Genomic DNA, 11084 nt, shown 5'->3' with positions numbered 1-11084 from the left:
GGGGGGGTGTTGAAGTAATTACTCCCTCCCTGGTTGATGTCAAACCTACAGGGTGAGTGTCCCCAGCGCCATTGGATTGAATGGTTATACCTTCAGGAGTGTGTAGGGATCATCCAGAAAGTACGTCTGGCATTCGCTCGCTACGAAACTGCCCAAATCAGCCAATGCGAGCTCTCGTAGCGCCTGATAGGTAGGCCACAACGTGCCTGCGTTGCATGCGTGTACTGCTTTGTGGCCTACCCCGAGTCTCGCGGGCGCCGAGCTTCCGGAGATCAGAGAAAATCGGACTTTCTTTCTGGACGAACGCTTACACCCAATCACATCCCATCGTCATCGAGTACCTTGGAGGGCACTTTGATGACGTTCCTCTGGCCACGAAAGGGGATCTTCGTGGCGCCCGGGGCTTCAAACACAAACTTCTTGGGCCTGAAGAGGGCACGGCGGTCTAGGTCCTCCTTAATACGCAGCTCCATCTTCCTCATTTTGTCCGTGATGTACTGGCGGAAGTCCTCCTCGGCGACGGCGGCCGAGGCCAGTGAGTCGCTCGGGCTGATGCTGAGCGCCTTGTCGCGTAGCTCGCGCCACAACTCGTCGTTCTGTTTGGTGATGCAGTCCCGGAGCACCATGAGCTGCGCGACCTACAGACAACCGTAGACTGCCGCCCTCCACAAGTTTCAACTGAAAGCCCCACCGGCTCGCCACCGGCACAACCTTACAATGTTCTTGGTGGCCCTGGCCTTGCGGTTGATGTTCCCCGTGAGCAGGTCTGTCTCCACCTCAAGCAGGTCCTTCTGGAAGTCCTCGAGCTGTCGTTTGAAGAGAAAGCTCTCCTTGTGCAGTTTAGTCTCGAGCTCAAGGTTCTCCTTCGTGATACCCTACACAAACGTGGCTGCCGTCAATGGCCTGTTAGGACCTGTGCAGTGCAGGGGTAAGTCGTGGCTCCGGTGAAAGTGCCCCCAGGGAATATGCAAACCGGCAAACCTGCGACACCGCTGTGACCATGCCCCGACAGACGGTACAGAAGATTTTATCCGGATCTTTTCTTTTTACGCAGGTGTGTTTGTGTTTCTCATGTAAGCGGGCAACATTTTCCGTTTGACATCAGTCAAAACATGTTGTTTGAGCCCACCACCCTAGTATGTAACCCAGAAGCCAGAGGGCCCCACCCTCGTGCTGTACAGTTTGCCTGCATTTCCTCCAGATGCTGCAGGTCCGGATGCAGGTGCGCAGTGAGCCCGTCCCTCTCCTGGCGGAGTGCGAGCCACTCAGCCTCCAGGACGCGCTCCGTCTCGTCCATATCCTCGATGTCTCTGCCCGAGGGAAACACTTTCAAAGCGAGCTCAGGCCGTCTGTGTACCGGGTGTACTATCAGAGCGGACGCTGCAGCGCGGCGCTAACTGCGCCCGTAGGCGAGCTGGAGGCGCTATGGCCCCTGTGGCGCAAGCGCGCGCAAGAGGGGATGCAATCCCGCTGCACTGCAGCGTCCGCCCTGATACACCCAGCGCGCATGCGCATACCTCGCGATGGCCTCCCCCAGGCAGCGCAAATTGTCGGCCTGCTCGTCCAGCTGCTCCGCCTCGCGGTACACCCTCTCGCTGTGCAGGCGGCTCTCTAGACGCTCCTGGCGCTCCTTGCGGCGCTGCAGGTCCTCCAGACTGTCCACGAACGAGTTCCTGGAGCCTCTGTGGTAGAGCACCTGGTGGTTGGCGCCCGCGGTGCCCGCGGCCTCCTGGAGCTGCTGGCGCGCCCTGCCGAGCTCGCCTTCGTGCGCGAGGCAGAGCTGCAGCTCGGCGCTCGCCTGCTGCAGCAGCTTGGTCACCGCCTCCATCTCCAAGGCCTGCGCCTGGCCCAGCCGCGACAGCTCGTACTGCTGCCGTTTCACCTGCGCCGACCCGAATTCTCCCGGCCTATCCGCAGCGGCCTAGCTATGCCACAGCTGCAGCCAGCTGCCGCCCACCTGCAGCTGCAGGAAGCTGTTGTTGCGCCGGAGCTTCTCCTCCTTGGCGCGCGCGGCCTGCTCGTCGAGGCACTCCCTCGCGAGGGGGTTCTTCTCCCGCAGCCTGTAGGCAGAAGCGGGGGTGCGTTGGGGTCGCCACTGGCCTACGTCTCCCCGTCTCCCCCTCGTCCTCCCTGCTCTAGCCGAGGCTCTAGCCGAGGCTCCAGCCTACTTGGCACGCTCTTTCTCCACCCTTCCGCTGAGCGCCTCGTGTTCGCCGATCAGCTCTTTCAGCTCGCCAATGACGTCCTTGCTGACGAGAGCGTCACCCTCGGGTCTAGCGATGGCTGGCCCCAACGGTTGCCCCGCCGAGCTTTCGACGACGGCGACGTCTGGCGCTTGCACGACCTGTCGCGCAGGGGCCCCTGCAGGGGCAGCTGCAACTGCAGCGTCTGCTCCCGCCGAGGCTCTGGCCCCGCTGGTGTTGCTCCGCGCCTGCGCCACCCGAACACTAGAGTCTGTGCAACCGTGGGCTGCGTCCAGGTAAAGGGGTGCTAGGCTAGGCGGTCCTGGGGGATCCGCAGCGGTTAGGACAACGTGCCTGGATGAAAGAGGAGCCGTCAGACTTGTTTTTATTAACGCTCGAACGTGTTTCATTATTTGTGCTTTAGATAAGGCAGCGAGGCCCTGCACGCGCACGCAGTGCTGCACCTGCAGGCGGCGCAGGAGGTGGCCGAGCACGGCGCCGTGCTTCTCGAGGGCCTGCTCCACTAGGCGGTGCTCTTGGCTCAGCGCGCGCGCGGCCGCCTCCACCTCGGCGCGCAGCTCCTCCCAGCAGCGCCGCGCCTCGCAGGCCTCCGAGCCCTCGGCGTCCTCGGCGTCCTCGACCTGCGCCTGCAGAGCCCTCAGCTGCTCCAGCCTGGCGCAGCATGCCTCGTACCTGGGCGGGAGAAGTCACGTCGCGCTTGCAGCCGACAGGTGGATGGTTTGGGGATCTGTCTGCCCTGCCAATCATTTCGTATGCCCCCCTCCCACGCTCTGGCTGTTTAGGCGAAACATGGGGGAGACTGACAGTTCCCTGTTCCCGTATCCAAACACGTCGTTTTCGCGGATTTGCTACTCAGCGCCCGAGGATAATAACATTTTCACCAACACGCGTTTACAACAAGTTTGTACCGGATGGAGGAAGTACTTAGCAAATATTACCGAGATCTTAACCTTTTAGGTTGTTGTTATAGAAGTCTGATGGCACTTGACATTTTCCCTAAACCGTACAGTTAGTCCCAAATATCCTTCTACCGCCATAACGGTACAAAATAGAGCGAAACGGACAAAATTTTGGCCCGGGTGCTACTTCGTCGAGTTACCCCTAAGAACACTACTTTAAATTTTTCTAACAACATTTTTTTAAAAACCTTACTCTTACCCTTATATAGTGGATGAACTAACTGTGAGGTTTGGGAAAAATTTCAAGTGCCATCCGATTTCTATATAAAATAACATTCAAATTTTCCGAGTTAGTCCCTCAGCTGACACCCCGCGAGAGTAAAAGGTGTGAAGTGAAGCAGCCGATGTGACGCAATGGTGGACGCATGCCGCATGGGGGCCCTTCAGGGGCGCGTCAAAATAAGTGTCGTACGTACGTACGTCCGGCCGTACGTCCGTCCGGCCGACGGCTACCAAACAAAAGTATCATTTAATAGGTGAAACCGCATATTTTCGGAAAGGGGAGAGTAAGAGGATTATTATACTGTGAAAACATGGGCGCTTTCATGCCATGCTGAAAAGAATGGAGCTTTAGAAAGATAGCGGTAGCGCGGCTTGCAAACCGCTGGAATCTTTCTAAAGCTCCATTCTTTTCAGCATGGCATGAAAGCGCCCATATTTTCACAGTATACACAGTATACCGGGTGGTCCACAGACCCCTTCCTTTATTTTGCTTATACTGTACCGCATGCAGGCGTGCGGGCGGGCTTGCCTACCGTCGCTCACCGCGGCGCCTTATGGCCCCGTGCGAGTATGCAACCCGGCCGCACGCCTGCATCCGGTACATTATAAGCAAAATAAAGGAAGGGGTCTGTGGACCACCCTGTATTACTCTCCCCTTTCCGAAAATATGCGGTTTCACCTATTAAATGGTACTTTTGTTTGGTAGCCGTCGGCCGGACGGACGTACGGCCGGACGTACGTACGTACGACACTTATTTTGACGCGCCCCTGAGGGAGAGAGTCGGTTGTTCGACCCCCGCCCCCCTCCCTGCTTTCCGCACTGGTGCCTGCCGTCCGCCCGTCCGTTCGAACGTAAGCTAAAAGATCGTCCAGTAAGTATACTTACATCTGTTTTTCTCAGATTCATTAGGCAAATAACGGAACGTCGGCGCCTGCAAAACTCGGGGTAGGCCACCCACAGTACGCGCATGCACTCGGGCATCTTTTAACGTATGCAGGAAGGAGGACGGGGGTCGACCCTCGTATATTTAGTATGGTATTATCTTCTAATGTCAGGGTAGCGAATGATCGAGTAACGTACAAACGTTTCCAGCGATCAATGTCTTGGTGGAAGGTATCTGGCATTGCTGGATCGGAGACCAAGGAGGTGACGGGGATAACGATCTGCGCTGGCTCATCAGGGCCTCCTGGAGTGTCCATTCCGTCGTATGGTTGCTGACGCTGTCGGTGTTTCCAGATAATATTTACTTGGTTAAATAATGTGTCTATTTTTTGTCCAGTTGTTAAATCCTGATGTGGTTGAGATAGAGATAGGTCTGTTCATTTGGATAAGGAGAGACGTTATTTTCCCAAGGAGAACAGGTTGGTCACTTTAAAGTCAGTTTTTGATGTCAATGACGTCCCTAATGGCATCTCTCAAGCCAAAATAGTGACTAAAAATGGTGACTAAATGACGTCATTTTAATGTACCTGTGACTACCCTGTTCTCCTTGGGTCCCAAACTCAACGCGAGAGTGTTTTGACATCTTGTATTAAAAACTTCCCATAATACTCTGCAAATAATAATCATAAAAAAGAAAACGGGGGTCACTTGTTTACCGTGTATAAGAGTCAGTAAACCGGACTGGTGAAAAATTGACGTCTTGTCAGACAGAACTTGTTGAACACATCAACCCATCGACCTGATTACAATGAGAATTCAATTGCGAAATAAGGTCGTTCAACTACACGCGAAAAAGTGCAAAATAGACGCGCAGTATGAGACACAATGCCTCCGAAATACCGCAAAATATCCCGCCTCGAAATAATCAGAAAATACACTAGAAAAACAAAGGTAGGAATAAACACTTTTCTTGGTATTAATGACTTTCGTGCCTTTACAGAGGCACTAAACGATCCGCACGCCTGGAAAGGCACAAAATGTCCCAAAGGTGCTACATTTTGGTGACTTTGGTGTCTTTCTGAAGGCATAAAAATTTAGCACCTTTAAAAGGTGCTAAGTCATACCATCGTAGGCGCGAAATAACCGAAATAAATGGCCCTACCACGAAATAGTCCGTCCGCCGTGTTCTCTAGTGATTTACTTCTCGACCTGAGACTCCCGCTTTCTTCTTTCCCGTATCCTTCTTCTTTTCAGCTTTACCGGAATGCTTTATTTTGTACTCGTTCACCACTGGGTTACTGTTGGAATGGGTTGCCTAGATACAAGGCGCTACACTGTAAATCTGGGGTGTCCAGCAACTGTGCGCTCTAAGTTGCACGACCCAGGTTTCTGTGCAACTTACAGCGCACAGTTGCTGGACACCTCGAGTTTTGCCACCCTATAACTGCAGACGGGCCCCGGCAAGGGGTGTCCAGGCACAGGACACCCTACCGAGGCTGGGCCTGGACCCTTTGCAGGGAAAGGGTGGCAAAACTCGAGGTGTCCAGCAACTGTGCGCTGTAAGTTGCACAGAAGCCTGGGTCGTGCAACTTAGAGCGCACAGTTGCTGGACACCCCAGATTTACAGTGTACCTAGTAGTACCACCCTTGCGAGTGAGATTGGAGCTGTCAACAGACCCAAGTAAAAGGTGTTCCCACCGAGGGGCCAACAACTCCCTTTTCCCTATGATGTGGACACATGATTTCCGAAATACTTGAGTCCCATTGATTTCCGCCTGCTTATATTTACTCGTCAGGTTTTCTAGTGGTAGAAAACGCTTTTTTAGACTAATTTGTACCAGTTCCACTACTAGTTTCCAGCTCAGTGTCGGCGATTTCTGTTGATTTCGATTAATTTTTATCCTGACGATTTCCAGGCAGGTGAACACATGATTCCTGGAGTTGTTACCCCCTTGGCTCCCACCCCACCATCTCATCTTCACTCTTATGCCGTGCAATATTTCGCCTTTCTCGTCGTGAACATGAGTACGGGGGGTCTTCGACACCACACCCTTTATACACTACGATACACATTAGGGATTTCGACAAGCCAAAGCGACCAATTATTTCTGCTCTGGAAACCTAGGTGTCAGACCTTTTGGTATCAGACGCACTACCAAAATGTGTAGTACAATGGAAAAACAAAGGTGCGATATCCTACCTTTCCTGGGGTGTTAACACCAGTTAAACCAGTTTTGGGGGTGCTAAAGTGTGTATTTTCAGATTTCCCTAAATATTTTCTGAATGAGCAAACCAATAACATTTTATGATACATTGTTGCCTCGCAAAATTCCGCGTGAAACGAGCCTACATATGATAGGGTTCTGATCAGCAGTCAGCAAATTAAAAGCAAGTCAAGAAGTACAAAACAATTATATCAATTTATGCCATTTTTGAACAGAACCCCATCACATGTAGACTCGTTCGACGCGGAATTTTGCGTAGATTACGAAAATAGGTCTAAAAATCAAATTTTTCATAGAAACGAAATATTTCGAAAAAACATAAACTGTAATGCCTTTGGAGTTGGAGCTTTAGTGCATTTTAAAGGTAGGATATCCTACCTTTGTTTTACCAGTGTACATACGTACACGTTCCTCACACCAAAAGATATGAGTGTCTCATACGTAGGTTTCCAGACTGACAAGATGAAAGATTATAGTTGGAAAAACTTCAAACTGTTTGTAAGTACACAGCCAATTAGTTTTATTTTGTAACAGTTTATCACACACACAACACAACATGTTTACGCACGCACGCATATACATACATATACATAGACTCACACTTATATAGAAGTAGTAGTAGTAGTCATCAGTACGTGAGCTCATGACTTTCTTCAGTCTTTCTTCCTAAGTTTGGCGGATGCCACTTCAACTCCCTGGAGCCAGAGGGTGAGTTCCTGCGGTTCCTTCCCCGGTTCCCGTCCGGTCAGCTTCTTCATCATGTCGAGCACGTCAATGTCCAGGATGTTCTGCTTACTTAGGATGATGGCGCGAACGAAGCCGTCGCCAACCGTGATAAACTGCTGCTCCAGGTATATGGCCTTGTCATCCCAGTGCACCACCTGGAAATTTAGGATAAGATTCGTGCCAATGGGAATCAACGACTGACCTCCTGTAAGTAATTGCTGCTTCATGGGGGAAGAAGGCAATTCCAGGAAGAATGGTAAAAAAGATGTCCGTATGGACATACGTATATACGTAACGCGCTCTGTACAAAACATGACTATTCACTGAAAAAAACAAGGGTAGGGCTTCGTGCCTTTTAAATGTGCTAAATTTTAATGCCTTTGGAAAAGCACAAAAGTGCCCAGGCCCAAAGGCACTATTTTTTTTTAACTTTTGGGGCACATACGGCTGCGAATCTTTTAGTGCCTCTGTAAAGGCACGAAAGTCATTACTACCAATACCCCAAGAGAGATGTTGATTCCTACCTTTGGTTTTCCAGGGTACACGTCTTGAGATGGCGAGTCCTAATTGACAATTGCTGGGCATGTATTGGAAAACGACGTAGCTCCTCTCAGCCACTCTCAATCGCGTGACATAAGTACATTTCTTTACAATTTTACCCCTAGAACTGTCCAATAGACTTGGATGTACTCTCTTTGTCACACTTTTGCCGTCTTTGTCGGCGGAATGCGACCGTGGCTTCCCCTCCGCCGGTCCGGTGAGAGAGGCGGGCGGGGCGGGAGCGGCGGGGCGCCGCCAGAGCCCGCTCTAGTGGCCTGGCCTGGCCGGCCTGGCCCACCGGGCTTCGAATCCGATTCAGCCGGAAGGGTCGTCATGTCTAAAGGCCCTTGTCCCGTGTGGTCATTGTAACCCACCGCGGCTGGGCGCTCCCCCCCCCCACACCCCCCCTCTCTCTCTCTCTCTCTCTCTCTCCCCCCCCTCCTCCCTCTGCTCGCTGCGCTAGAGGGTGGGGGTGATGGGGACGACGAACCCTGTCACCTCGTCACCCCGCATTGTCTCACTACGCGCGGAACCTTTGAATGAATATGAGGGGAATCTAGTTAGGCCCGCCCGGGCGGGCGCCCCTGCCCGGCGGCCCCGGCCGGCCCCGGCCGTGCGAGGGCGGCTCAGCCTTCGGTCACCGGCCCACAGAGAATTAGGAACTATCGATATGAGTACACCATAACGTGGATGCGAGGTGGACGGTTAACGGGTTTACTTACATCCGCCTCGCTTCCACGTTGTGGCAACGTCCCCATCCACGTCACCAACGTCGCATCCACCTCCAATCGACCTACACTTATCACTCGACCATCGACTCGCCATCCACGGTCAATCCAAGAGTGTGTTCTATGGGGTTCAGACTCTACCTGCGCAGCAGAGTGCCTTTTCTCTTCTTCCATTGATATTTGATAACATAGAGGCATGAATAGGGTGTAAGGGAGGGCAGGGCTTAATGCAAGTAAGAAGCAGGGGGCTAGAGTGACTAAAGGGCTGCGCGGGAAAGACGACCTTTTCTACTTACGTTCGTGGTGATCTTGTAAGGCGTGAAGATGGGGATGGTCCGCCTGTACCGCACCGTGGTGGCGCCCTGGAGGGCGTGCCCCTTGCGCTTCATGATCTCTTCGTAGATGCCGGTCCGATCGTAGAAGTGGAATCGCGCGAAGTCCAAGTCTCGCACGTAGCGGGCGTTGTTCATGTGCCTCCAGAAGATGTCCACATCTTGGGTAGTGCAGAATCCTATCGACACGAAGAAAGATTTTAAAAACAACATTGAGAAAAATGGTATGAATACAACATGACAGAGGGAACCGTTGCTGTTTGCAGACCGTAGATTGTGGTGCCGTCGGTGACCTTGGCCTTCTTCTGGAAGAGGCGGCCCCACAGAATGACGAAGCCGATGCGTAGGAAGTAGTTGACATCCGCGACCACGTAGAGAACGAGGAGGAGCGGCACGAGCCAGCAGAGGAAGCACAGCATGTTGACCACGGGGAGCGACGAGCGACAGAGCTGAGGCGCCGGTCTGAACTGAAGTGCTGACTCTCCTCGCCGGCCTGGGCCTGGCCGGCACCGCCGCCCCTGCCCCCACCCCGCGCGGCCCCGCCGACAGGCCGACACCGCTAGCAGGTCGCACTACACTCGCGGCTGTCTAGCAGCCCGCGCGTACGGCCACGCGACGACGCGACGCCCGCCCGCGGCCGCGCCGAGCTTACGCCCCAGCGACTGTGCTCCTCCGCGCGGCTGCCCGGGCTCTACGCCCCCCCCCCTCCTCCCGTCCTCCGGGCTCTCGCGGCGCAGCCTGAGTGAGCGGGAATCTTCTCCACGGGGCCACGTTGCCGTCGGGAGGAGCTCCGGATACCGTTTTACTTCACTCCATGCACCGGCAGCCTACACCGGCAGCCCGTAGCGGTGCAGCTTGCACGCTGTCTCCCCCGGCCGCAAGCGTTTCTGCTTCACGGCTGTGGCCACGACTGCGGGAAGGCCGGTAGGTGACGGGAGACACAGGACTAGTCCCTCCATCTCTATACGACTCCGCTTGGAAGAGGGCCACCCTGAAACTATTCGGACCTCTATGATGTCATGTCAGATCAGAGCACGACTCGCAAAAAAAAAAAAAAAATTGCAGCAACTATTTTGCTGGCAGAACGCCGGAATAGGAGCGGAAATGTTTGGTGAAGAGTTGCCCATTCCTGTTCCGGCGTTCTGCCATTTGTCGAGGCAGGCCGGGGTTATCTTTAAGCGATGAAGGCTCCCCCTTCCCCAGTCAGGGTATGTACTATACTAGGGTTCTTTCGCTGCCTCAAGTGTGTTCATTACCTGCCACAGCCACTACCGAACTGCCGCAAAAAATATCTAGTTGGAACTTCTGCCAGCAAATAGTAGCTGCGAATTCTTTTTGCGAGTCGTGCTCTGATCTGATATAGAGGTCCGAAGGAGGGACTAATCGGGACTGTTGTCGATGGCGTCTTATGAGTTGCCTACCTCCCCGGCGTGCGGAGCGACGGCCGCGGGTTAGCGCCCCTGTTCCCTGGGCGCTCAAAGTGTTTCGAGTGAACGCGTAGACAAATAAGTAAGCTGTTGTGTGGTGGCTAATTATTAATGTGCTGTCAGTCGATCTAGACGAAATCCAGACAAGTATGGGTAGACATCTACCTATATTACCTAGACACGAATCAGATGTGTTCTAGACGTCTAGAACTTGTCAGCAATCTATCTAAAAGCGTTCCAGATTGTGATATTATTGAACAGACATACAATACCATAACGTCTTCAACTCGCCGGAATTAAATATTCCGGTTCAATATCTGAAATCTGGAACTCTGCCTCTTTTGCAGTCTACATTTGGTCTGTGTGAAGTCAAAACCATGTCTAGAAAACATCTCGGAACACCTGCCAACACATGTCTCTTTTCCTTGTGTAACTTTCAGTATTCACTCACATCCAAACCTTTTCTAGAATGTTACTTATTACTTGCCTGTCCTTACTTTGGCGGGTTTCGAGCCGCGTAGACCTGGTGCTTCAGTTGACGCCTCTATCTACGGCAGGGGCGCCCAAACGGGGGTCAAGGTGGGTCGGCCGACCCACCTCAAAATCCCGAAAGGGGAGGTGGAGGAGGAGGGAAAGGGGAGGTAGGAGGAGAGGAAAGGGGAGGTGAAGAGGAGAGGAAAGGGGAGGTAGAAAGGGAGGAAAGGGGAGGAGAAAGAAAGGGGAGGAGAAAGAAAGAGAAAGAGGAAGAAAAAAGGGAGAAGGAAAGGGAGAGAAAGGAAAAGAAAGAAAGGGAGAAGGCGGAGGGAGATATGTAGAAGGGTCTATTTACAATTCGTTA

General features: G+C 53.0%; 1 protein-coding gene across 1 annotated transcript; it reads right to left on the bottom strand.

Moving 5' to 3' along the window:
• Positions 1-6988: 6988 nt before the first annotated feature.
• LOC113211104 (protein THEM6) lies at positions 6989-9310 on the bottom strand. Its single transcript, XM_026429371.2, has 3 exons — positions 9088-9310; positions 8784-8998; positions 6989-7374 (listed from the first exon to the last, which is right to left on the bottom strand). The coding sequence occupies exons 1-3, from the start codon at positions 9236-9238 to the stop codon at positions 7147-7149; spliced, it is 594 nt and encodes a 197-aa protein (XP_026285156.1). The 5' UTR covers positions 9239-9310; the 3' UTR covers positions 6989-7146.
• Positions 9311-11084: the final 1774 nt, after the last annotated feature.

This window comes from Frankliniella occidentalis, unplaced genomic scaffold (genome assembly GCF_000697945.3).
Source record: "Frankliniella occidentalis isolate FOCC.00 unplaced genomic scaffold, Focc_3.1 Scaffold13, whole genome shotgun sequence".
NCBI lineage: Eukaryota > Metazoa > Arthropoda > Insecta > Thysanoptera > Thripidae > Frankliniella > Frankliniella occidentalis.
Note: the sequence above shows the minus strand (reverse complement) of the source record. Positions and strands in the feature narration are given on the sequence as shown.

What these genes read in the sequence shown, in the direction of transcription:
- LOC113211104 (XM_026429371.2), bottom strand. Translation starts at nt 9,238, where the DNA reads ATGCTGTGCTTCCTCTGCTGGCTCGTGCCGCTCCTCCTCGTTCTCTAC. An exon ending in CGACGGCACCACAATCTACG is followed by an intron (nt 8,999 to 9,087) that starts GTCTGCAAACAG and finishes TCGTGTCGATAG; the next exon opens with GATTCTGCACTACCCAAGAT. An exon ending in CTTACAAGATCACCACGAAC is followed by an intron (nt 7,375 to 8,783) that starts GTAAGTAGAAAA and finishes CTAAATTTCCAG; the next exon opens with GTGGTGCACTGGGATGACAA.